The 27,683-nt window shown below is 40.3% G+C and overlaps 1 protein-coding gene and 1 long non-coding RNA gene across 5 annotated transcripts in view; one reads left to right on the top strand and one right to left on the bottom strand.

Annotated features, from left to right (window-relative positions):
• The window catches only part of LOC116734057 (T-lymphoma invasion and metastasis-inducing protein 2-like), a 43,311-nt gene that overhangs the window by 2,045 nt on the left and 13,583 nt on the right, over positions 1-27,683 (top strand). Inside the window, exons 1-9 of one of the 4 annotated variants that reach the window (XM_032585182.1) lie at positions 3,523-3,630; positions 9,836-9,903; positions 16,379-16,462; positions 18,041-19,069; positions 21,031-21,469; positions 22,113-22,288; positions 23,105-23,329; positions 24,346-24,531; positions 25,295-25,426. In XM_032585182.1, the coding sequence (XP_032441073.1) occupies positions 18,047-19,069; positions 21,031-21,469; positions 22,113-22,288; positions 23,105-23,329; positions 24,346-24,531; positions 25,295-25,426 (2,181 nt within the window). In that variant the 5' untranslated portion in view covers positions 3,523-3,630; positions 9,836-9,903; positions 16,379-16,462; positions 18,041-18,046. Of the gene's footprint in view, positions 1-3,522; positions 3,631-9,835; positions 9,908-16,378; positions 16,463-18,040; positions 19,070-21,030; positions 21,470-22,112; positions 22,289-23,104; positions 23,330-24,345; positions 24,532-25,294; positions 25,427-27,683 lie in introns of those variants that run through there. The other 3 variants (XM_032585181.1, XM_032585180.1, XM_032585183.1) reach the window with 3 other exon arrangements.
• LOC116734061 (uncharacterized) lies at positions 1,592-26,012 on the bottom strand. The gene is made up of 3 exons (XR_004342166.1): positions 26,001-26,012; positions 12,442-12,449; positions 1,592-4,179 (listed from the first exon to the last, which is right to left on the bottom strand). It is a non-coding gene; the product is annotated as an uncharacterized LOC116734061 (long non-coding RNA).

Below are 27,683 nucleotides of genomic sequence, written 5' to 3' on the forward strand. Positions count from 1 at the left end.
CCTCGTGTTGCTCTCGTTTCCTCGTGTTGCTCCACGTTTCCCCTGCAGCCGTCGGGTGGAAACCCTGTGGCGTGACTCCAGGCAGGTTGCTGTGGGTCTCTGTTGTGACTAATGAGCGGACCCATTAAAGCTAAACGGCGTCCCGCAGGGAGACGGTTCAGGACCTCAAACCCCAACAGACCCTCTTATGTTCGGGTCGGGGAACCGGGCCGACCTTCAAAGCCTGGCAGAGGTCACTTTATTCGCATAATTGCAAGACGAACAGGTCCAGGTGGTGGAATGGCCTAGTTAAAGTCCAAATTGAGTGGCAAGGCTTGGAAGTTCTACTGATCTCCAACCAGATCTGACAGAACGTCAACCTCTCTTTGGGTCCCAGTAGAACCAGTGCAAAGTCAATAATTGTACCGCCTCGGTGATCAGGGAGGTCAAAGGTCACCTGAGCTCTCTCTGAACAATAGCAGCTTGTTTTTGAAGTGTTGGCGCTGCGTCAGTCGAGTGTCCAGATGTCCCGTCCGTTCAGCAGGAGGCCGAGTGAAACTCATCAAGCTGATAATCAGACGCTGATCAGCGATCGGGTCGGTTCCGACCAGGTGCTTCCTGCAGGTGGTTTACAGTGGCAAACATGGGAAAAAAAAAAAAAAAAAAAGAATTTTATTTATTTATAATTAAAATTTTTATTTATTTTGTTTATAATTTTTTTATTGATTTTTCTGATTTATATTTATTATTACTTTAGTTTTTTAAATTTATTTCTGTTTTATTTAGTTATTTATATGAACTTTTTTAGTCCTTATTAATTTAGCTATTTTTATCTGTTTATTTTTTCATTTGTTGTATTTAATATTTTTATTCCTTTATTCATTTCTATTTGTTTTATTTCTTACTTATATATTTTTTTATTTATTCATTTTATTTTTATTGTTTTTTTTAAATTAATTTAGCTATAAATATTTTTATTATTCATTCACTTTCTATTTATTTTTATTTTGCGTTGTTATATACTGTTTTATATACATGTAAGGTTTTTTTGTTTTGTTTTGAAATTTTTTATTCTTTTTTTTTTTATTTTTTTATTTTTATCCAGTTATTTTTATGATCAAACATAAGTCCAAATTCTCTGATCTTCTCAGACCTTTTCTGTAAAGATGAATTCATGTGATATTTAGAGTTTTGATCTGAAATAGTTTACAGACTCAGAAGAACCGGTTCAGTCCAAATGTTTAGATGAGGAAGAACCACTTGCCTTACCAGATCACACTCTGCATTTCCCCCTGATTATCCTCCATGTTGTTCTGCAGAGCAGCAGAAAACCCAGCAGCTCCAGCCGGATTGTTGTTCCTGGGACAAACCGACACGGAGCGGCTTTCCGCACGAGACCGAGCTGATAAGATCGGACTCTGGATCAGAACTCAATTAGAACTCTAAATCCAGCAGCTTCTGGCTGATTGGACTAATTGGATCAGAACAGAGTTTGTTTTGTTTCTCTGCTGCATGTTTGAGGTTCTTTAAACCGGCTTCATGGACCGACTGCAGTAACCGAGTTAGAACGTTTCGGGTCATCAACACACAAGAGTTAAATCTGCATTTGTTCTTTTGTTGGTGCTTTTAAAGATCCATTTGCACTTTATGTACTTTTATTCCATTCTGATGGAGACAAATCTGGGATTTTCTGTAGGAAAAAGACGTTTTATTGTCTTTATCATCAGTTTCAGTTTCATGTTCAGGCAGTTGGAGTTTTAACAAGCGTATTTTAATCTGATTTTTCTTCATTATAGCTAAACTTTAAACTGAGTTTAAAGTTGTAGGAAATGAACAAGCATGCAGATCTAAAACTGCACGTGAAAAACAGAAAAATGAAGCTGGTTTGTTGCAACAGGGCAGAGATTCATTTGGAATCTGTAATTCAGGGTTTTTTCTCCACAAGCAGCTGAATTAAAGAGCGACCTCCCCCTCAGACGCTGCATGATTACTGAGAGGAAACGCTGCAGCTCATCGTAATGAGGTTTATTTACAGCCTGCAGCTGTAATTTCAGGAGTCTTCTGTCTGCGCAGAGCGGCTTCGGTTTCATGGGGGCCCAACGCTGCAGACTGGGGGACTCAGTCCGACAAATCTGAACAGACTTTACATCCAGAATGATGCGAGGAGGAGTTTGTTTGACTTTTACCTTCCACCCTAAGAATCTCTAGAGGAAACCAGTGACGGATCTTCTGTACAAGAGTTTCATCCATCTGACCCTACGGTGTTCAACCTGTGGCCCGGGGGCCGCTAGTGGCACCTGGATGGATTTTTTTTTTTCGTTACCCCCCCAGCCACAATTCAAGTATAAATTGGGACAAAACTTTATCTTTTGAATCAAAATCTACTGACAAAAATGTCAGATGCAACACAATGCATGTCTACTCATTGACTTATAGTCTGAAGTTCACCTTGTTTCACCCAAATCTACTTTTAATTGCTGAATTAAAGTCGCTTAAACACAGGAAGTGTTTTCAAATGAGAACTGATCTAGATCCTTTTGTTGCTGCTAAGAAATACAAAATATTTTTCCAAACCCAAAATGATAACAAACTGGATGCATTTCTTTCAACAAGAAAAAAACATTTGGAGTTTTGAATTTACAATCCAGTTTCTACAAAAAATGTTTAATTAAAATAGTTAATGCTTTATTTATTGTTGAGTAGATAAAAAGTACAAAATTTTATGATGGAAAATAAACAACTGAGACATTTTTAACAGAGAAATGTGACGACTTCCTGAAGGCAGAAGCTTCTTAAAGAGACAGAATCCCAACTTCAAGGAATTAAATGTTGACGTAAAATTTCTTTTAAGTCATATTTGCTATATAAATATAACAACTCAAGGTAATATAGTTCTTAGATGTGCCTTAAAATGGAATTATGTGGCTAAAAATAAATACTACTTCCCATTTAAGAAGTGTTGTGTTCATGACAGAGTCATAAAAACAGAAAACTAAATATGGAAGTTATTGCTCCGCCCAGTTCAGATCACATTTTGTTCTCTGGCGATTAGATGCTGGTTCTTTCAGAAAATAATGAATTTTTCATTAAGTTCTGTTTGGTTCTGGTGGGAACCAGGATCTGAACTGTTCTGCAGCGTTGCGTCACCGAGTCGCCGTTCTTCCAAACAGAAACTCTCAACAGCCAACCAGGATCAACGTTTCCTCAGCAGCTGCTTCCAATTAATCCCAACAAGAACAGCCTCTCTCTCTCTCTACCCATGTTACCACATAATGCACTGCCTTGCTCGCCCACCCGCCCTCTCCACAGTCGTCATGTCGTCATGAATGTGTTTTTTAATCTGAAAACACTCAGAACAGACTATTAGTTTCAGATTTTCAAACATTTCATCTGCTTTGTTAGTTCCAGACTAAATTAAATGTTCGACTGTAAATATTTGGGATTTTCAGGAAGCTCCGCGTTGGGAAGGTCGTCTCTAGTTTCTCTGTGGCTGCAGGACAGTTTCAGCTTTAATTCCCCATATAAGCTATCCTGGTTTCCCTCTCTGTCTTTTCCCAAACTGTTAAAAGGATTTAATACAAGTTGGAAGAAGTTTCTCGTTATCCTGGACGGATTTTTCCATTCCTCAGAAAAATGCTTCCTCATATCAAGGTCAGATTTCTGCTTCTGTGCGGCTGTTACTCCGGTTTTCCATTGCTGCTCAGCATTTTGTGACTTGGACCAGTTTGGAAGAATCAAACTCGGTCTTATCCGGCTCTGGATCAAGAACCAGTTCTGCAGCAGAAACCGAAAAAGAAGGATAAAAAAATCTTCCATGACTGACTTTCTGGTTTCCTGTCTTCCCTGAAGCCGAGATATTTAAGTAGCCTTTAGATTTTGTCTGAGAAATCATTAAAAAAAATCTGAGTCCAATTTTAATATTTATGCAAAATGTAGATCAACACTAACCAAAGACAAGACATTTTTTATTTAGGTGACTTCCTGTTATTACTGCTCTGGTAAAAATGCTAAAGGGGCAATATTATGTAATATCGACATGTTTGAGCTTTACGTCAAGATATAAAGTTCTTCCCTCATCAAAAACATTCCTGTAGTGTCGCCTTAGTGTCACATGTTTGAGAAGTCATTTAATCTCCATGGTAACCAATCAGCTGAGCAAAATGATTGGATGGACCTAGCCCTGCCTTTGGGACACAGCTCCTCCCCCACTCAGCTCCTTCAGACTAGCCAGCAGCAATTAGCAAACAGCTGGTGAAAATGTAGCTCATTATAGGAGCTGCTTCTCAAAGCAACCCATGTTGGGATGACTTCCAGAAAGAGCAGGAGTTTTTAAAGAGGCAGAGGCCAAAATTACAAGCCCTTAAAATACAAAGTAAAATTTGTTTGAAGTCATACATATGTACAGCATTTTTATAACAACTGAAGTTAACATAGTTACTTGACTATGCTGTAAATGGTACTTTGTGCCTGGAAAACAAATAACACTGCCCTTTTAAAATTGTATTAATTGATCCACGACTTTCTGATTTTCTGCAGGATAGATGAGCGCAGAAATCCGTTTCATTTAAACGAGTCAGGATGAAACTTCGAGAAAACATTTCCTGTTCGAAACTCAGCTATGCCTTCACTCAGAGATATAAACTAAAACCATGAAAAAAAAAAAAAAGTTATTTCTTTCCTCTGCTCTACTGAATATAATTAAACACAAGCTACAAAACTAACTGCAAATAACTGTTTTATAACATTTGTTTTATGTTTAAATATAAAAACAGTATTAGAAAAGCACCTTTCACTTGCTGTGTAGCACGGTGAAGGATCTGTGATGCTGTGGGCCTGTTTGTCCTTTGGAGCCTTATCAGAGTTCCTGGCATTACGCCTGGATTCCCTCTGGTGTGGAGCTGAAAGCGAGTCGCCTCCGACTCTTTCAGCAGGATAATCATCCTAAACATCAACACAGAAACGGCTCACTGGACGCAGAATCAACTCCTTCCAGAACCGTCCGGGTTCTAAATCCCAAAGCGAAGCCCGGGTTTGTGATCCAGCTGTGTTGTTGTTCTGGTTTGGAGCTTTGAAGTCGCCCTGTTGGTTTGCTCTTCCTCTGCCTCAGATGTTTGTATTCTTTTGGTTTTGTAGAAGTCGGATCAGGACACAATCCGTCTTGTTGCTACAATCTGACATCGCTCTGATGTTTAACGCAAATATTTCACAAAATAACAAACCAATCAAAACCACATCAGTGGTCCAGCTCATCTGGTTACTGCAGGATTCCTCTCAGATAATCCTGTGGTTTTTATCAGCTTTCATCCTTTTGTTTCCCAACGCCTTGTGATTGAATTTCTCGCCGTGTTTCTGATTGCAGCGTTTTCCAGCCGGTCGTTGTGTAACGAGTCCAGCGTTCCTGAGCTTCCTGCGGTTTCTGGGGACTCTGGCAGCAGCTCTTGTGTAAAGTTACAAACTCTAACTGCTTTGTTTTCACTCAGCAGCTGCAGAGAGGCTGAAGGCCGTCCTGGCATTGTTTGAAATCACACACCATGTGTTTAGATGTACAAGAATGTCAGTTTTAACCGCAGCATTGATGTTTTTTAGATCTAAAAACCAATAGTAGAACTGATTCTGAGTCAGAAACCAAAATGGACCGGAAAGATGCAAAAACAGTCCGAAAATGAGCATTATCCCTTACTGGTTTAGGATAAATAAACCTGAAATGGTTTGAAAACGTTCCAGTTTTCCTGCTCGTCGTGTCCGAACAGCGACGCGGGACAGGAAGTGTGCGACTGGGATGTTTGACCCTTCGTAAGGCGTTTGATTCCAAAGCGTTTCAGAGGAAAGCAGCGTGTGGCGCTGACGTCAGGTTGTTTATCAGCAGGATGGGAAATTCCCGCTCCAGCAGCCAGATGTGTCTCCAGTTTATCTGCTGGTCGGTTTGGCAGGAAGCCGACGGTTAAATATAAAAGCTGCTGCTCTGTTTTTAACCTGCATCAAAGAAACACAGGAAGCAGGAGATGGATTCCCCAGCTTTTAATGCAGACGCTTGAGCTGCACCTCCTTCATTCTCATGTTTAAACGCAAAGCAAGCAGAAAGTACATTCACAATTAACAACAACAATATGGGTTATTTAGCCTGTAATCAGAAAAAATCTAGGAGTTCATTTTTCAAACTCATATTTTTACTGTTATTCATAAGGATGTCTCAGTTAGCTAAATGCTAGTTAAACATTTAGCAGGCTAAATATGCAGCTCCAAACTAAATTTCTAGATCCAAGCTAAATATTCAGCTAGCAGGCTAACTGAATATGAATTAAATTTAGCCTGCTAGCTAAATTTAATTTAGTCTAACTGGAGAAAAAACTCAAATTTTGACATTACTCTCTCAACTTTTCTGAAAAAACATAGAAGATATTAAACTTTTGGAGTTTTTCTGAGTTTTCAGAAGGGTTTATTATTTTTCTGAGTTTACTGGTGAAAATTTACTCATTTTTTCCCGTCTACATTGGCCCTAATATGCCATTGAAAACATCTGTGCTGTATCATTCTTGAACTGAAGTCAGGGGCCGCAAATGGCCCTCGGACCACACTTTGGACACCCCTGCATTAGGGCCATAAAAGATTCAGATGAGCTTATTCAGGCATCTTATCAGGACGCCTTCTGGGTCCTTTCTGGACTTGTTCAACCAGGGTTAGACCCAGAATCCTCTGGAAGGACCACATGAATCTCTTCTGGTTTTGGTAGGACCCGCAGGATGTCCTTGGAACGACCTCCACCTTCTCCTAGGCTCGATAAACCAGTGAACCTTAAATAAGTGGATTTATGATGATGAGTGGAGTGACCAGAGGACCAAACTCTTTGTGTTCATATCAGCGGCTCTTCTGTCTCTGATGTCTGAGATGTTTCCTCAGTCTTGATCCGTCTGCTCGGTCAGATCAGCATCACTTCTACAGCCGAGGCCAGAAAACACTTTGTCTTTTGTCTCTGTAATACTTTGTCCACTCAGCGGGTTTTCAGTGAAAGCTTCGACATTCCTCTGAGGCTCAGACCAAACCCGGCTGGTACAAACCACTAAACACCTCTGGGATCATTACCTGCCCCGAAACAAGCGGACCTTTCTCTGCTTTCCACACATCCTGCAGCTCTGCAGCCTCTCAGCTTATTTACAACCAAAGCAAAGCTCTGTAATCACGTTTTTTGGTGACAAGGGAAACTTTGTTGACCAGCTCTCTCTTGAAACCACAGAATCACTCAATCTGCAGACTAAAACGGTGCAGCGAGGGAAACCAAACACCCTGAGACATTTTGGAGTAGAAACTCCTGAAGGAAAAGGTCAGCGGTTATTACAGCTCGTGGTCTTAATTGTGTTTTGGCAGCACTTCCTGTCTGTTATGATAAAGTTTGACGTAACGACTTAAACGAAACAATACCTTAGAGCAGTTGGGTGGAGACCACTCCAGCAGGCCTTTGTTTGGATTTTTGGAGCACTAAGCGGCTTGAGGAGCCAACTCCCTCACTACAACTCAGATTTAATCAGGTTAGAGGTCAACGCTTAGACAGTCACACAATGACAGACCTCTAAAGTGCAGCTCTGCATCGCAGCGAGCGCAGAAATACCTGCAGAACCAACAGCAGGTCTTACAGTTATCAGTCACGTTGGTGCATTCCTCAAATCATTTTTGGCTTTTGCAAAACAATTCATACAAAATGTAAAATCTATATCAACGAACATGTCAGTGCCTCAGAGGACAAGTTCTCGTTTCATTGGGTTCTGATAAGACAGTCAGATTTTAGTCATGTTGTCAGTAAAACACTGGATGTTCTGCTGTAAACTATGGTTAAAGTTTTCATGTCAAGTATTGTAATTATGACAGATCAGTAAAGGCATAAATGTGGTAAAAGATTCACATTTACACCTTTACTGTAACTTATTGATAGATCATGTGATGTGATACAGAAAGCAAGAAAAAAAACTAAAGTATCAATAGGAACATAAGACAATCTCCTAAAGGAAAACTGAATATGCAGTTATGCAGAAAATATATTTCTTCCTAATTCTGCCACAGCCTCACTCCTCTTCCTCTTCCTCTTCCTCTTCCTCTTCTTCTCTCTGGCTGTTGACCTCGTCCAAATCCTTGTCCTTCCACTGTCACAAATGTAACATCATGTTTGTTTAACTGTAAAAAAAAAAGCTACAGAAATGTCTCTTCAGGTTTCAGTCGGATGATGGACGATGTCCACCTGTAATGAAACACACATTCATGCTCTCCCCAGTTAAATACGAGTGTTTTCAGTTGGTTTGACCTCCTCCAGGCTGTGTTGATCCTGCGGTTGGACTTTATTTACACAAACTTGGAGCTAACCACAGAATCCTGCTAAATTCTCTGTGTTTACATGTGTTTTTATGGATGTGTTTGGGTTCCTGCTGCTCTGTAGTCTAGTCTGACATAATAAAATGAACTGAGCACCGTTGGCTCTGTAAGGTTGCAGATGACCTGCACATTTTTAAGTAAATCAAACTGTGTTTGTTGTCACAGTTTTTAAGTGTGGAGCGCTCAGGAAAAAGAAAACCTTCTCCAGCAGCGGTTGTTTTGGTTTGGACTCATTTAGCAGCATCAAACCACAAGCAGCATCAAACTCTGCAATTTGAGCTGCGATGACTCATTTATTTCACTAAATGTAGCCGCTTGGAAATCAAAGGTCCAGTTTTAGAGCTACGCATGAAAACATGCAGCTCAGTCCTGAAAACTACGCTCTGAGGTTTGTTAGCGATGCAAAACACAATGTTCATGACATTTGTCCAAAAAGAATACATTTCCACACAGATTACAGAGAGATTTTGCTAAATTAGTGAGAAATTAACAACTGTACATACAAGTAGAATTAAGTCCAAAATTATTCAGACATCTGTTGAATTTATGTTTAAAATAGTTTTTATTCAACCTAAAGCTTTGCTTCTAGCAGGAAATGAGACGGTTTTGGTCTGCAGAGAAGATCATCAAGTCCAACTTTTTCTCCAGTTAGTGTCTCTGCAGACCCCACACATGCCTGACATAAACTGCTTAGACTTTTACTTTCAGGTTGGTGCTACATAGAGAGTTCTCTGATGAACACTTAAAAGTCAAAATGTGGTCAATGTGATGAATATTTCCCAGGTCTTCCTCTTTTATAAAAACACAAGATACATTCATTATTGGCTCCTTATTCTCTCTAAAATCTTGCAGAAAATTGTATATTGAAGTTTTCCAGTCTGGGTTAAAGAACCGTCACAGCAGAGTCAGCACTGTTAAGGGATTTTAATTATATATTCTCTGCAACAGATTGTGGTCGCTGTGTTGTTTTGGTTGTGTTGCCTTCGATACAGTGGGCCATCAGATTCTCTCCCAGAAGGCATCTGGGGCCTGAGTGGACTGAATGACAGCAGACACTCGCCTCCTGTTTTGTGTGTCGACGTTCCTTCAGCACGCTCCGTCACTGAGGGAATCTTGCATCAGTTCTGCTGTCAGAGACCCATTGATGCTTTTTCTGGTCATTTACCCTGAGCTGAAGCCTCCAGCGGTCCCCCTGGGGCCCGAGGGGCCTCCAGGGACCCTTATAATTCAATCTGAGAGCTGTGTGCATCAGCAGGGGTTCCTTTATTTAGTCTCTTTTGTGGAAGTGAATATAAATCTGTTTCATGTTTTCTGCAGCTGTCCAAGCTTATTAAAATGTACATAATCATAAGATGTGGTCTTTGCGGCAGATCTTTCATGCATTATGATCTATAAACATACAACCAGAGGGAGATGTTGCTTCATACTGCCTGTAGATGGACTAGGTCGAAAAATAATATGGTAACTTAATTAAAATGACTTTCTCTCCTTCTAACAGGGAAGGATTTGAAGAAGAACCAGAAATCTTGGACAGAGGTTCAGATTCTCTGATCAGAAGAGCTTCATGTAGGTTTGTCTTCCTTTTTGATTTAGTTTTCCTGTTAATTGTTTCATGTGGAGCAAATGTTCAGTGAACTGCTCCATCTAGTTTGGGTTAGATAGGAGATTTTATAAAGTTATGGTTTGGGAAATAGAGAAAAAAATTATCTATGTCACTGTTGAATTCAGATTTAAAATTATTTTAATCAACCTAAAAGTTTCATTCTGACAGGAAATGAGATATTTATTGCTCAAAAGATCAAAAACCAAAGTAAAAAGAGTGTCGGTTCAAAAAAATATTTGATCTGTTTTTATAGGGGAACAAATGTCATGTTAATTATTGTCTATACTTATCTCAGTAATTAAACATTTCTTTGGAGACGACCCAAGTTTGAGGTTGGAATGTCCCTTTACCATCACCCTAATCTTGAGCCCCTTTCAACAGATGCTGGTTGATCCACTATTAGGTTTCCATAAATAATTAATGTTTCAATATTAAAATAAAATGTACTTAAAAATGCTAACTTGGTCCAAAATCAGAACAAACTGAGCTGTTAGCTCACCAAAACGTGTAATACTGCGATGTAGATCATTAATTTAGTGAAGTTTTCATATAATTAATGCAGTAATAAACATTTATAACCATTCATAAACATTTTATGAAACACTGATTTACTTTGTAAGCATTCCTCTAAGCTAATCACTCCCACAGGGAGTTAAAACTGTTTAACTGACAGCCTGGTTTCCCCCTAAAACTAAATTGCTTTGTGAATTAATCTAAGAGAAATCTCAAATTGTATGTAAAAACATAAACAGTTTTTAATTATATCTTACTGCACTTGAAATAAGACAAAACTAACTTACAAGTAGCTTTTTAGTGAGATATGAGTTTATTTGAAGTAAATAATGTTATAATTCTGACAGATTACTTAACAAGGCAATTTTTCCATTACAAGTGAAATTATCTGCCAGTGGAACTAATAGTGTTGATCAATAATCAAGAATTATTGACCTAAAACAAGTTCCTACATTGTGCTGAAAATTTACTTGTAAGTTGATAAAACAAAGTTATGAAATTTGCGCCAAAAACAAGACAGAAATTCTTGGAAAGATTTTGAGTTTTTGTAATGAGGAGGACAAACATTTTGAATATAACATCTGATGATTTGTCAATGGAAATCTTGGCTTTGACTAAAATATTTAATAGATCTTTGTCTTGTTTTTGAGATGCTGTTTAACTTCTTTGTTGGTTTTTTCTATCATTTTTCTCATGCGTTTCTCTAAAACTTGCAGAATAGACAAGTTCATATTGGTGTTGGGAAGCTGTTTTATATAAAATGCATTAGATCCTGTTTGTTTTAGTGTTCATTCAGTGAAACCAACATGGTGTTTTTACTTGTTTTTATCACACTGGTCCAGTCCTGGTTTCATTAACAAGATAACATCTTTGGGTTTTCTCTCATTATTCAATCATTCTGTTTATAAGCGGATTTAAGCCAACCATCAGGGATCAGAGGGTGTTAAAGTTTCCTGCAGATGTGTGAACAGATGAAGATGATCCGACTGTAACTCAGATTTATTGGTGACCCGTAGATAACCTCAGCTGGTTAAGGTAAACCGTGTTTAATCCAGGACCAGATCTGATTATTCCCCCGGCCAGCAGACTGCTTGATACGATTACAGACAATCGATTCAATGGAGCAGCCAAGCATTTTATTTTATTTTATTTTTGATCATTTGATAATTTTTGGTATCTTGCTGGTGTGTTTTAGAACAAGAAAATGTAGTTTTTCCTTAAGCAAATCTGACCAAATGTCTGATTCACAGAAACGTTTGGCAGTTTGTTGACCTGAGAGTTTTTGACCCTGAAGCTTTGTGCAGTCCGTCTTGTGTTGAAGAACTTGGTGGAGGTTTTGTGTTGTTTTGGGTTTTTTTACTCAAAGTTATTAAAGAACTTATATGAGTCATTTGTTCATTTTTGATGCCAAAATTCAATTTCAAGAATACATTTTTCAGAGTTCTTGGTTGGAAAAAGTAGCAGTTGTTAGGATTTAAACATTTAAGCTACAAATGGATGGATGGAATCATAGGGATCAGTGGATAAATGGATGAACAAATGGCTGGATGGACGGATGGATGAACAAATGGCTGGATGGACGGATGGATGAACAAATGGCTGGATGGACGGATGGATGAACAAATGGATGAATAGACTAATGGACAGACGGACGGACGGAGTCCATATGACTCCATATGTATTTCCAACCTCATCCAAGCCATGACTTCTTTTTTTTTTATCCTCCATTGTCATCCAGACTGAGTAATTCCTCCTTCTCCTCCTCCTGTTCCTCCTCCATCAGCAGCTCCTCCTCTCTAAAAGCTTCCTCAGTGTTCTGCAGAACCTTACACCAAACAGGAAGCAGCGACCGCGACCCCACCCATAGCCCCCACCCCCGATCCCCACCTGGAGAGCGGCGCTCCGCCCGTCTGCCCAGTGGTGGCACAAGGAGTCCAGTCACCCCAACAGGAAGCTGACTTCCTCTTCCCTCCTCCATCCAGGCTCACTTCCTCCGCTGAGAGGAACGCTGCTCCTCCTTCTCCTCCTCCACCTTATCTATACTCTCCCATGAAGAGGAGGAGGAGGAGGAGGAGGAGGAAGAGCACAGCTCCAGCTCTGTATAGAATATTCAATCCCAGATAAAGAAAATTCACCAGCACATCAATGTTCATCTGGTACATGTTCTTCCTGCTGTTAGCAGATGATCTGGACTTCCTGTTTCCTGTTTCTCTCAGCTCTAACTCAGCTGCTGATGTTCAGATATTCAGAGCTGTTCTGATTTTGTGATTTAATTAATGATGGAAGTCATTTAAATTTTCGGTTTTCTTCTATCTCTCAGTTCTAAAGCTCAGATTATCTTCCTCTGCTCAGATTATTTCCATCCTGCCATCATTTATGGAAACATTTTGTCAACTTAGTATAATTTCCTCACAGCCACTTTTCTGGAGAGCTGAAGATAAAACTGGAAAACAATAATATGCTGATAGGAAAAGCTGGAAAAACCTGGAAAGTATGGAGTTTCTCTTTTTTCTTTGTTTTTCTCTTTTCTTTCTTCCTTTCCTTCCTTAAAGGCTTTTTTTTGTAGGTTTATTTTTTTAGTCTTAGTCTCAATTATAAATATCTGATATACATATAGATTAGTTATTGATTCATTGTATTTGGGAATACAATGATAATTTCCATTTTTATTCAGTGTTTGCCCAGGTTTTTATTTGACTAAATCGTCTGAATTCAGAGATATAAACAAGAGGAAAAAACTGTTGGATTTATTGTTGCAATGAATGTTGCAGCAAAGCCTAAGCTTTCATATTTCAGGTTTTTTTCTTTTTGTTCCTCAAGTTTTGATAGTTTTTGAAGCTGCACATAATTAACCATCATCAGACTTTCTGTAGCGTGCCGCCATAAACTGAAGCCAAGTCAGATATGTTAGTGACTTTAACTGGGTCGTGTTGAAGTTAGTGTGAAGTCAGAGCATAAGAGGATCAGCTGGTCGTTTGTCTCTGGGAGAACAGGTGGCAATCTCCTCAGCTGCATTAATATTTTCGATTCAGATCCGATGAATTCTTTCATTCTGCTGCTGGGCCGAACCGGGGGAGGTGATGAGGAGGAGGAGAAGGTCTTTGTCTGTGAAGAATGGAGAGGGGGTCGGCCGTGGCAGGGCGTCCTGCGAGCCAGCAGATGGCCGATGGGTTGAGCAGACAAAAGTGAGCCGCAGAGTTTTTCCTTTTAAAGCTGGAGAGACCAACACAAAGCGTCAGACTGAGTGGGGGTCAGTCTGAGGCATCAGCATCCAAGAAATGATAAATATATATTCTGTAGCTCTATTTCTAAAACATTACAAAATAATCTTCTTTAAAAAGTTTTTTCTCATTTTAAGAATATTAAGATATTTGGACTAGAAACTAGACAAAACTTACTTGGTGAGATTTAGTGTTTTTGCAGTGCAGTCTTAAAGGAACTGGTGCTGAGATAGAAATGGTTCATCTGCACCAAGATTAGTTTTTTTTCTTTTTTTTTGCAGGACCGAGAGGTGATTTGGTGAAAATACATTTAAAACAATAAGTTTTTTCCTTATAAGCAACCATGTAGTTTTGTTTCATCAGGCCTGTTGTGTTGTTCAAAGTTTCAGGCTCCTCAAAGATCGATATCGATGTAAAAGTTGAGACTCTCAGACTTCGCAGTCAAATGCAAACTGAAGCCATGTTTTCTTTTTCTGGATAAAGATCTAATCATCATTATCTGGACATTTATTTACATCAGGTCAACACAGTTTCCGGAGTCCTGATCTGTCCCCAATAGAGAAAACAAAAATAGGACAAATTTCTCAAATTATTGAAAACTTTGATATATGTTTGTAGAGAGAATAAAGCACAATAAACAGATAATATCCCAGATATTTTCATGCTTTTAATGCCATAACAGCATTAAATGTTGGGAGGAGGGAAAAACTTCACTGAAGCGAGGAATGCGGGAAAACCTGTCAGATTACTGATGAAACTGTGTGAAACAAACTCCTCCTATAATTAAACCTCCTCCTTGGAGTCACAGCTGTCCAGGGTTCAGCCTGCTTCTTTCAGGAGAGGTCAGAGGTCAGCGATGCGTTCGGGGGTCAGTGGCTCGTCCTCCTCCCTTCGTCTTCCTCCCTCTTCCTGCTGCGGGACAGGATGGGCGCTGCCTGGCTCTGGCCGGCTCTTACGCACCGAACCTTGAGTTTGTCGGAACCTCTGACCTGTTAGCGGAAATGAATGTTCAGAGTTTTTATTGCTCTGCAGAAGATGTGTAATTGAGTAATGATTTCTGATCATGTCAAAGGTTGTTGGTTTAAGCGCAGCAGGAAATCCTGTTCTGTTTGCTCCGAGTAGAAGAATGGATACCACTTTACAACAAGGCTCCCCTTAAAGTTAGCTAATAAAAAGTTCATATATTATTAATTCATCTCTAAGCACTTTATAAATCATTAATTAGTGTTTATTAAAAAGATCTACCATTCTTGCCAAATCTGTTCAGCTATATATTTTATCCAGAGATGTTATACTAAATATTTCAGACTATTTAGATAAGCATTAGTAAATGTATATTTTTTAGCATATTTCTAAACTATTTATTAGCCATCTGTAATGGGATCCTTATTGTAAAGTGGAACCAAAAAATGTAGAATTACTCAAAGTTCTTTATGTAGTTTTATTTGAACATTATAAACTGAACTGACCCCTTGTATTCACTCAGGTTATGAACTTCAGCTGTCTGTATTTGCTTGTCCCTCTAAAAATACTTATAACTGCATATTTTAATAGTTCAAACACCAAATATACCATAACGTACACAAATATGTAAACTTGAAACTGTTTTAGCACTACCAAAAAACCTACGGTTTTCCTCGTCTACACTCTTGGGGTTTCATCCAATCAGCATAAAGGAAAATAAGTGGCGCTCTTTGATTGGCTGCTTTGTAAATGTCAAGTAGCATTGCAACTTTATTTTCAGATTCCAGAGTTGCATTTTCTTTATTTAGATATGCTCTACCAGAAAATCTGCAAATTTTTCACAGAAAAGTCTGTGAATACAGAACTCAGAATAGGCAGAGATCCAATGTACGGGTTATATTTCTGCAAAACTGTTCATTCAAAAATTATTGCGAGAGTTTGGAGTGATGTTTTGAGGGTTGCAAGTTCAAATCCAACTGGATGATGCCTTGCTTCCTCATATAGTTGTCAGCAAGACACTTTTAGTTTTTGTTTTGTCTTTGCAGTTTTCATTTTCTTCCTCATTTCTGGCTTTTTCTTTTTTCTTTTTCCCTTTTCTTCCTTTTTTTTCTCTTCTCTTTTCCATTTTTGTCTTAAAAAGGGGGAAAGTTTTAATTTTCAAGCCACAAAGTATCATTTAGTGATTTTTTTTTGTGTTAAAACCAACTTCAACCAACTTCAGTTTTTTTTACACTAACAGTTTATGCAAGATGTCATAAAGACTTTATGTTTAAGTGTGAAAAAGTATTTGCTGGAGTTTTAAAGGACACTAAATGGACTTGGTTCTGTCCAGTTGGGTTTTAGCCTCCTCAGGTTGTCAGAACTCCCTTCTGCTTAATGCATCTTAATATTTTTCAGTAAACATCCAGAGGGAGCTGCAACATCTCAGCAGCACCTTGTAGCTGATGATTAACTGGACTCCGTTGTTCTGAACGGTTGAGCAGCTGCAGCCAGATGAGCTCAGCCTGCAGATTTCATGTTTGACAGGAAAAAAGAAGCAGAAGGAAAGAAAACCGGGCGAAAATTGCTCAGCATTCCAGAAAACCAAAATAAACAGGAGGAGGACAAGGTCTGGTTTCAGAAACAGAAACGTCATGGAAGAGAAGGAGAGAGGGAAGGAGGAGGGGAAGGGGTTCGTACAAAAGGAAAGTCTGTGTGTTGGAGCTCACAAAGCCCCTCCCTCCTTCTGTTCTCCCAACAGATGAGCAGAAAGAGGGAGAGAGAGGAGCTGGAAGGACGCAGAGGAGGACGGAGAATGAAGAGGCAGCTGTGGATCTGAAAACCGGTAAAAATCCTGAATCTTCATCATCATTTTACACTGAGAAGCAGAAAGTTTTGGTTTCATTTTGTCAACTGATGAGATCCTGGTTCTGGATAAAACTGATTTTAGGTCATTTAGGTCATTTCTGCTCATTTCAGAGAGAGAGAGAGCTGAATGTTAAACGGAGCAGGTGGAATTACTGCAGCAGAGTTAAAGACGTTTCATTGGTTGGTGAAATAATCAGAAAATGTTCAAAAGGAAAACAGAAAAATCTGAAGGTGATCAGGAATCTAATGTCAGCATTTCTGATTTGATCCTGAATAATTTAGTTGAAATGAGTCAAACCTTAAAGTTTAGAATTATTGCAGCTTTTTAATGCCTTAAATTTTCAGCTCTGTTGGTTCATGATGAGTTCAGGTGCTTTATAAGTACAGTCTTAGTCTGATTTGATCGCCAGGGGTTCCTACAATTTAACATTTAATAAAATGTCCTCAACAAACATCTGAAAAGTGTGGCGTGCCTTTGAGGTAAAACTTTGTGGAACCACTTTTCTATACAGTTACAGCTGCAGATTTTTTGGGGGGGGAAATCTACAACAGGTTCTGCAGCATCTCCTTACCAGAAGAAATGAATCTTCTCCATATTATTATACTGCCATCATCATGCTTAACAATGGAATGGGGATGGATGATGATTTACTTAGTTTTCCTTTGGGATAAATAAAGTATTTTTGAATGTCAATTTGAATTTTAACAGTTATTTGTTTTTTTGCTTTTTCTGCCAATCTTATCATTTTGCATGGAGGCCATTTCTCCTAAATGCCTTTTAGCTTTTTTCAGCAGTTTCTTTGGTTTTGCTGCTCTTCTATTAAAACCAGAACTGTTCGGTGCACGACTACAATTCGTCCTGTGAAATTCTGCATAATATGAAAAAAGATGTAACAAGTAAAATAAACTTTTCACCAATATTATGGAACGATTGATCTAAAAGGATCTTAAATCTTGCTGAAAAGTTACCAGTAGGTTTGTTGTGTCTTTTTTAAATGTGCTGAAATATTTGAACAAGAAAGACTTTGTATTTTTGCAGTGTATGAAATGAAAGCAAAGCATTTACGAATCTCTTTGCAACACAAGGTAATGGGCCTTGTGTTGCGTTATAGTTTTACTCTGAGATGGGAAATTACAGCTTCCCAGTTGAAAATATCCACTGGAACACCCTCCAAAGTCTGATTTCCTACTGGGAAACTGGGAGCAACTCTGACTAACACCAGTTCTGAGTTGTAAAGCCAACTTTGTGTTTCAATATGGCCGCTCCTCACATCTACAGCAGTAAGACGTGGTGGAAACGTCTATTTTACGAAACACACATGTAAGGGTGTATTTAAAGTCAATGTTACGTGCAGCGCCTGCAACAGAAAAAGTAAAAAGTTGCTTATGGCAAACAAAACTCTTACGAAATAATGTTTGTACGAGTCACCATGTTTATGGGCGTCGCCATGTTGAAATTCCAACTTCTCAACTAGAAGTCTGACGTCCATCCCAGCTCAGAGTTCCCACTTTCATTAACTTCTCAATGTCTCATGTTGATGATGTCATTTTCCAGGTTGCCATGGGAAACACAGACAGTCACAGCAGCTTCAGCTCTCCGGTCAAACCCTGTGGCTCCCTCAGGTTCTCCACCAAGAAGGAAGAGGTAACATCGGCCCGCAGCTGGTGGCGGAGCAGCCAGAGCCGGGGCCAGGGCCACCGGGGCCAGCAAGCCTCCTGGCAGTACGAGTCCGCGCCCAGAGGGGGCGCCAAACAGAGTGTGGGATGCCCTCAGAGGTTCAACCAAGGCGACCGGACGCAGGACGGCCGCAGGAGTCCGTTTGGATTCCAGGGGCCTAACGGTGATCAGGCGTCCCTGCAGTGTGGCGGCAGTCCCAAGGTTCTGCTCAGCAAAGATGGCAGCATGAGGGTGGAGTTTACGAACGCCAGGGTGGTTCCTGTTGAGCCGCAGGGCCCACCACCCGCCAACCTCCACCCAGAGTCGTCCCACCGCACCAGTAAGGGCAGCTCGCTGAGCTCAGAGGGGTCCTGGTACGACTCACCGTGGGGCGCCGCTGGCGAGCTCACCGACAGCGTGTTCGTCTGCGGACAGAGCGTCGACACCAGCAGCGGCTACAACACCTGCTCTTCCACTCAGGTGGAGGATGTCTCACCTGGGTTTAGCTCCGCCCTCCTGTTTCCTCCTGCAGAGGGCGCCAAAGGCCACAACAGCTGCTCCTCTGGCCGCACTGAGGACAGCGGCATCGGGGACTCTGTCATCCTTCAGCCTGACCTCCATGACCTCAACCTGGCGTCACCGTCAGACTTCCACAGCAGACAAAACGCGCTTCCAGCCTTTCCAACGTCAGCAGACTCTTTCCTGCAGCAGCAGCTGCTACCAGCCATGGACAACGTCATCCAGGAGGAGGCGCCGTCCGTTGGAGGCATCGAGCCGCGGTACTTCTCTCACACGCTGCCCAATCGTAAAGCCGAGCCTGTGAGCGCCGCCTTCTCCGGGAACAACCGGAAAGACTTTCTGAAGAGTCGGATCCGACAGCTGAGCGACTGGACGGGCAGTTTGAGCCGCAAGAAGAGGCGGATCCAGGTGAGAACCTGGAAAACCTGCATCTACACTGCAAAAACACAAAATATTACCAAGCATTTTGGTCTAATCCACATATCTTAGTACACTTGAATTAAGACAAAAACTAAATTACAAATAACATTTTAGCCAATATTGATGAACGACTCAGTTCCACTGGTTTTAATTTGAACTGGAAATGGTATTTATTCATGAGTATTAATGAATTACTGACTTAAAACAAGTTCCTACTTTTTGCTTTCCTAAAACCTATAAGTTAGTTTTACATTAATCTACACAGTGCAATGCAAGTTAAATTTAGTTCAAACTTTTTTTCTAGATATTATATCCAACTGTCAGAAGGTCTAATGAACTAAAACTTTAGAAAACTTTTAGATCTTTTTTAGGTAATAAATTAGGTTTACTTGTATTCAGAGACAAAGTTTCTCAAAGTACTAAAGATGTTAAAAGTACTAAAGCTGTTCAAAGTACTAAAGTTGTTCAAAGTACTAAAGCTGTTCAAAGTACTTTACATCACAAAAATACAAAGTCATCACCAACTGAAAGTCCATTTTGCCAAATGTCGTCATTATACATCAAAATGTTGGTTAGTGTTTCAGTTAGTATGGTTCAAAATCATATTTAAAGCACTTTTTAAATACCTACTTACAAATAATCCTGTATTTTTAATTTCCTTTTTTCTATATTTATATTTAGAATGCATTAATTGAAATCAAAGTGGAACCAAAGTCAAATTCCTTTGCGATTAAAGCTGATTCTAAACTTAAAATCCTGTTGTTCTGAGTCCAAATGCTGAAAAGGAACCAAAACAATCCACATCATTGTTCATCAAAACCGACGAATCAACATATTTCTAGAATTTTCATCCCCGAATGTCATCCAAACGATGGGTGGAGTCGCCTTAAATGTTTCCTAAAGATTGTTTTTCTATGCCGACTCCAGAGTGTTTTCACACCCATTTAGCTGTAATGAAGAGGAAAAGTGTGGTCTGTAAAAGCAGCTCATAAAACCCAAACAGCTCCTGCAAATAAACCCCCAGAAAGCAGAGAGGATGATGCAGACCAGTCATTTTACTGCAGTCAAACAATCAATAGTTAACCATAATGACAACTGATATAAACAAGGGAGACATGTTAACTCATACAAGAAATGCATAACAAATTTACTCCAGAAAATGATCAAATTGAAATTCCTATTTGAAATTGAACTCAGGTCTGAGTAGAACTGCTTCAAAATATTTTTTAAGAAATTGCTCAAGTGAAAGTAATTCATTAAAAGGTGTTAGGTCTATTACCTGACATTCTCGCTGGACAAAATAAGAACACAAGTACTGATTTAAAAGATTAAATCAGAATATCTGATATAATACTTTAAAATATTGCAAACAAAAATACACGATTGTATGCAAATTCTGCTATTTTAAAGATTAAAAAGAAATAAATAATTTTGAGAAATAAAATTACAGATTCAGACAGATGAAACATTTTTTAAATATGCAAAAACAAAATCTACAACTACAGTAACTATAGTAATGTAAATATACTGTACTAAAGCTGTTCAAAATATTATTAGAAAAACAGATCATAAACAAGATGTTTCACTTTAAACATCTTGTTTAAAGTGAAACATCTGATGATTTTTTTGTCTTTTCATTCAGTGAAGTTACTTTAAGTGGGTCTGGTATCCAGAAATATTAGTCAAGTAAGAGTAAAAAAGTACAGTGTAGTAAAACTACTCCTAAAAGTAAATATTTTTTGTAAAAAATAAATGTAACTAACTACTGTAAACCTCCAGCAAAATTTGTTATTTTGATGCCCCCTAATAATGTATAAAATAAAGATGCATTCATTACAAAAATATTCAAAATCTTTGGACCGCCCCCAATGATGCCCTGGGCTGCCGCCCCAGAAAGCCCTTTTTAAAGTCCAGCTGAAAAGTCAAACTTCTGTCTGCTTTCCCTGCAGGAGCCTCACAGCAGCGACTCCTCCGGCGTCTTCATCAACAGCCTGAATGCCGGCGCTCCTTGGCCTTCCAACCCTCTCCTCCAGTTGAGCCAGAACCAGTTCCTTCCGGTCGACTGGGACTTCTCCAGGAGCCTGGATCAGAACCAGAGCAGCGACGCTCAGCGGCAGAACGTCTACAGGAGCTTCATGCGGGAGCTGGAGACGGGCTGCGGCGGCGCGGCCGACCGGACCGAGCCGTCGGAGGAAGACGACGACGCAGAGGAGGAGATGGAGGAGGAGGCAGGAGGAGGAGATCTGGACGGGTTGCTGGAGGCGGATCAGGGCGCCGTGCGGCGCGCGGGGTGGCTCTACTTCAAAGCGCTCATCACCGTCAGCAAGGACAGGAAGCTGGAGCTCGTCGCCCGCCGGAAGTGGAGACGTTACTGGGTCACACTGAAAGGTGATTCATTCATCAGACTGAGACTGAGACGCTAACGGAGAAGTTTATCTAAAATAGATCAACTCTGAAATGTTTGAATAACACTTGAGGAGGATGAGTGGGATGAAGAGGAGATTGCAAAGAAGGATGAAGATGATGGCTGGGGTGAAAATGGGTCAGGAAGAGGATTATAGGGGGATGAGAGGGATAAAAAACATTCTAAAAGGGAGAATGAGGATGAGTGGGATGAAGAGGGGATTGTAAAGAGAAATGAGGAGGATGAGCGGGATTCAAAAGGGTCAAGAAGGGCAATGTAAGAGGATGAGAGGGATAAAAAGTGATAGAAAGAGGGAGAATGAGGATGAGTGGGATTATAAGGGGTCAAGAAAAAGAATAGAGGGATGAAAGGGATGAAAAGTTTCTTGAAACAGGAATTGTGAGGATGAGTGGGATGGAGAGGAGAATAAATAGAAATGAAGAGGATTAGAAGGAAGACGAGAGGTCAAGATGAGAATAGAGGGATGAAAGAGACAAAAAGGGATGGAGATCGTAAAAAGTGAAATATTTCAGATTTAGTTTCCTTTTTGATTTTGTGTGGAAAATTGAAGGTTGTCTGCAGTCAGAACGAGTTGCATTAAAATCAATCTATAATTGATGATTTCAGGCTGCAGTCTGCTGTTTTACGCGACGTTCGGGCGGAGCAGCGGCGCTGAGCAGGACCTCTCTCCTCGCTACGCTCTGTTAGCGGACGACAGCATCGTCCAGGCCGTCCCGGAGCATCCGCGCAGGGAGCACGTCTTCTGTCTGAGCAACTCGCACGGAGATGTCTACATGTTCCAGGTGAGAGAACGTCTCAAACGTCCCACACTCTGACTGCGTCCTTAAACGCCACACAGGAGCAGAAACCAGCAGGTAAATTTGGGGGAAAACACCATGAAAATGTATTTGTGTTTCTGTCAGATACAACGACCTTCCTCTGCAGAACCACTGTTGACCTCTGATTTATTTGAAACCAGTCGGGTCGCCCTAATTGTTCCCCTTCTAGCTTTACGAGCTCAGGGAGCACTTCTTTACTCCCAGAGTAACTGAGCAGCAGAGAGTTTACAGACACAAATCACAGTGAGGAGGAGGAGGTAGCAGAGGATGGGGGGAAATAAAAGCGTCTAATGAGAGACACAAAACGCTGCTAATTACTGCAGCAGACTGAATCTTTATGACTTCAGGGAAGAGCAAGAAAATCCTGAAATGAAGAACCGGCTTTACTCTGCTCTGAAGTTACTCATCAGTAAAAGTCTCATCTCGTCTCATTCTGTCTTATCTTACTGTCTTGTTCTTTCTCAAACCTCCTGTTGCCACTTTTTATCTCCTCTTACTTTGTCTCATCTTTTCTCATTTCATTGGACTTTGCCTCATCTCTTCTCTTTCTGTCTCAGCTTCCTGTCTCGTCTCATCTCACTTCAGTGGATCTTGTCTCATATTGCTTTATCTCATCTTCCGCCATCTTCTCATGGTTTCTCTTCTGTTGACTTGCAACTGTTCATCTCGTCTCGCCTGTTTTTTTTTGTCTTTTTTAAGTGAAGTTTTAAGTAGGTTCACATTAGCAGTGTTTGACGTTAGACCTGTGCTAATGCTGATGCTAACTCTGTTTCCTGTCAGGCCACTAACCAGACAGACCTGGAGAACTGGGTGACTGCGATCCACTCGGCCAGCGCCGCCCTGCTGGCCAGGCGTCAGGGGAAGGAGGACACGCTGCGGCTGCTGCGCTGCCAGAGCCGCTCGCTGCTGCACAAGATCGACATGGACGGGAAGATGAAGAAGATGGCCGAGCTGCAGCTGTCCATCATCAAGGACCAGAAGAACCGGCGGGCAGTGGAGACCCAGGTCAGGAACAGGATCTGATCCAACAGAGTTTTCCTTCCTAAAGCTGCAGAAACGCAGCAGCAGGCGTCCTGCTCTGAGTCAGAGGAGAAACTTCAGAACGGTTTATGTAACAGCAGGAAAATGTCTCAGCGCTGAGTCAACGCCTCGTCCAGATGTGTTGGACGGCTGCAGCAACTAGCAATGTTGAAGCTTTTTATGTTTCAGTAACATAAGCTTTGAAAGAGCTGGAGTGATGACTTTATTTTGAAAGTCCAACAGACACAAAAAGTAGCTAATCGCTGGTTGCTATGGTGATTCCCTCCTTTTTCCAAAGGACTGGAGGGAAATCAATTAAAATGTTTTAGAGTTCAGAGATCTGAAATGTGAAGGGGTGTTGGTTGGTTTAGTTCTTAGTTTTACGTAATTCTTTATATAATCCTTCTGTTAAAAAACTGAAATGTGTGTACTGTATTGTAAGAGTCAGTAGGTGCATATGTTCAATAAAAATTATGTATTTAATCAGTAGAGCTGGTACTATTTAATTAAAAAGTCCCAGCTGTAACGTTCTCATATTTAATCTAGTTGTAAGCATGTATAATGTTCCTTGTGCGTCAGACTTGTGGGTGTACCAGAAACACATGAATACAAAGTTCTGGCAGGAACCTTTGTAAGTAAAAAATTAAAAGTTATTATTTGTGTTACAAAGCACAAAGGTTCCAGTTCAAGGCTTTTGTTTTGTAAAAAAATATACATATATACATTAACATTCTTTACATGTTGCTACCAATGTAATTAATTAATAGAAATTAACTATTAAGAAAATGATAATTTGGGTAATTATCATTTTCAGCAACACAAACTGAAATATAACGTCAAAAATTTCCTCCTTTCTACTTAAGAAAGTTTCAGGTTTAACATTATTGATGTAAATGTTGTATAAAAAAAAACTCGGAAAGTTTCACTGTGGGGTAAATCTGATCCCAGAGCTGCTGATCTGAACCGAGCAGAACTTTAACTGGGCCTGTGATGCTCCTCAGATCCAGCAGTGGGAGCAGAACCTGGAGAAGCTGAACCTGGACCTGTTCCGGCTCCGCTGTTACCAGTCCAGCCTGCAGGGCTCCGAGCTGCCCAACCCAAAGAGCCTCCTGGCCGTGGCCAGCCGCCCCTCCAAAGCTTCACTGGGAAGACTGGGAGTCTTCTCCGTCTCCTCCTTCCACGCTCTGGTAGGAAGCTGCTAACACACAACTTTTATTCTGAAAAGCTTGGAAGGAAGTACCCCTTCGTTCCTCTCCTATCGTCAAAAACTGACTTGTCCTTCCTCCCTTCTTTCCTTCCTTGCTTCATTCCCTTATTGTGTCCTTCCTGCATTTCTTTCTCCTGTCCTCCAGCCTTCTTTCCTCTGATCCTTCATTCCCGTTTTGTGTCCTCCTTCCCGTCCTCATCCCTCCTTCCTTCATTCTTCCTATGCTTTCTTTTTGTGTCCTACATCCTTTCCTTGTTTCCTCCTTCCTTCCATCTTACTTTTCTCTCTTTTCTTCTTTCCTTCCTCTCTACATTCCTTTCCTTCCTTCCTCATTTTCTTTCCTCTGCACTGTCCTCTCATCCTTCCTTTTTTCCTTCCTCTCTTCATTTCTTCTTTCCTTCCTTGCCTTTCTTCTTTTGCCTCCTCTTATTCCTTTCTTTCCTCTTCTTCACTTTCTTTTCTCTCAATTTTCCTTTCTTTCCTTTCCTTCTTTTTCATTTTTTCTTCTTGTCCTCCCTTTCTTTCCTTCTTTCCAGATGTTTCAATTCATGTCTGGTAAAATCACATTAGGGGTCCATAAATCCTGTATTTAAGAGCCTGGTACAGTTTGGGTTTAATCCTCCAGGTGTGTGTGAACCTGTTCAGATGTTTTCCTCCAGGTGTGTGTGAACCTGTTCAGGTGTTTTCCTCCAGGTGTGTGTGAACCTGTTTGTGTGTTTTCCTCTGTGTGTGTGGACCTGCAGGTGTGCAGTCGTGAGGACGGGACGCTGCGCCGGCGCTGCAGGTCTGTGTCAGGAGGCCGGAGGAGAGGCCTGCCGTCCTCCCTGAAGGTTCTACCCAAACCCATCCAGGACGGGAAACTCTCGGACCACCAGGTAACCGCAGCACACTTGGCGCCGCTCCATTTCCCTAAAAAGGTCAAAACATCCTGAAATCCCGGCGCTCCTCTGTACGGCCGGGGCTCCCATCGCTCCTCGTAAACACTCGGCTATTTTTAGGGCTGGGAGTCTGGGATCCAGATTCCAGCGGATAAATCTTCTCCGGGTTTCTTCTGGCTCGCATTCAGGCGCTGCAACGCGTGAGCCGCGTTTACACTCCTCCTGATCCGGACGTTTACTGGAGCTGAGATCCTGAAGGGAATTGATGTTTACGTCCAGAATTAGTTACATTTACTTGAGTTTTATTTTTAAAAAAATGTACTTTAAGAAGTAGTTTTACTACATTGTATTTTTTACTTTTAATTGAGTATTTTTCCCTTTTTTTTTCTCCGAAGAGTTTTTAGGCCTCCAGGCGTGGGACGTGCTAACCCCCTGCGCCACCACAGCACGCCCCCTTAATTGAGTATTTTTATTATGAAGTATTTCTACTCTTACTTGAGGAAAATTTCTGGATTTTCTTCCCACTGAATGAAAGACAAACATGTTTTAACCAAAAATCCAGCAGACACACACCTGCAGTTTCTATTAAAGTTTCTTAAGTTTTTTATTGAAAGAAATTGATTTGGAAACATTTTCTTTTGCCTGTTTTTGTTATTTTTTTGTTACTTATATGAATTATTGTCATTTTGGTTCTTAAAATACCAAAATTTACACCTAACTTTATATTTTGGTTCATCTGATTATGTGATTTTTAAATATTTAATGACTGATCATTTGATCAGTTACTCAGTACTTTTTACCAAATACCTTTTTACTCTTGAGTAATTTTTTGGACGGCTACTTTTTACTTTTACTTGAGTAAAAATATGTTAAAGAAGTGCTATACTGTCACTTCAGTATAATTTCTACTGACCCACCTCTGTTTAAGTAATCTGGCTGGAATGGGACCAATCAGAAAGCGGGAAATAAAAACATTGGAAATTATGTTTCCAGATTTACTTTTCTGAGCAGTTTAGAGTTTTTCTAAGTGGAAAAATATTAAAAGAGGAGTTTTGAAAATCTTCTGTTGAATATTCCTTACCTAATCAATGTATACGTAATCACAATACAATAAAATAAATTAATACCGCAACTAAAAATTAACCAAATTATAAAAATCTACTACTATAACTAATAAAAACTGAAATAAAACTCAACAATATTATACTAATAGCTGATAAAAACTAGCAAACAAAATATGACAAAGAAATTAAACTATGATGTTGACACCTGAACCCTGTTGCTGCATGGAGAAACAAGTAAAAGGTTCCAGAGGAAGTTCTGCAGCAACAGAAGGACAAACAGATGGTTTCTCAGATCAGACTGAGCGGCTGGAGTTTCCCGGTTTACAGATCTGAGGAACATGTGGAGCCGATTGCAGCTGCAGGAGGTAAACATCTGGTCTGACTCACTTCCTGGAGCACAGCGCCCTCACCAGGCTGCTGGAGAACAGCAGCCTGTTAGGTTAGGAACAGGTCAGGATCGAAAACATGTTACATATTTTTGCTCAAAATCATTCTTGGATAATGACATTTCAGTCTGGTCAGTTCAGAATGAGCTGTTTTAGGGCCTCTTGTCACTTTAAATCCAAATAAGCTGCTGCTGGAAAATGGCTGCAAACAGATCCGCAGTTACACAATCATGCATCTTTGAAAAGCAGAAGTAGTGCCTCCTGCACAACCAACAAAAATGCAGCGTGGTCTCTGGATGGTAAGTTGTGTTTTCTAGCAGCCATTGTCCAGAGCATTCAGCGGTAAAACCAGCTGACTAAACATACTGGAGCTCAACTTGGGTCGCTAGGTAGCGGCGTGGGTTGCTAGGTAATGATGAAGCAGGAGGTTTTTTTAAATATCTCAGTTACCAGATACCAAAAAAAATAAATTAACTTACTACCAAAAACCACCTGGACCGTTTTTATGGTTTGTTTTGTTTTTAAGCTCTTGTGCTGTTTTTAGCAGCTATGGAGAAAAAATGGACGAACAAAAACATGCAAAAAATGAATTTGGCAAATCAGGGCCCCTTTGACTCAGTCAGTCCACAGAATAAAAAAATATTTCTGGATAAATGCTGGATGAGAGCTTAGTTTTTGTTTTTTCATGAATATCCCAGAGTGTTCCAGCAGAACAGAGCTCTACAGTTTGGTTTTACTTCAGTAAAACTAATATTTATGATGACGGCATGTTCTCTTTGTTGCCTGATCGATTCTGAAACCTGT

This window comes from Xiphophorus hellerii, chromosome 15 (genome assembly GCF_003331165.1).
Source record: "Xiphophorus hellerii strain 12219 chromosome 15, Xiphophorus_hellerii-4.1, whole genome shotgun sequence".
NCBI lineage: Eukaryota > Metazoa > Chordata > Actinopteri > Cyprinodontiformes > Poeciliidae > Xiphophorus > Xiphophorus hellerii.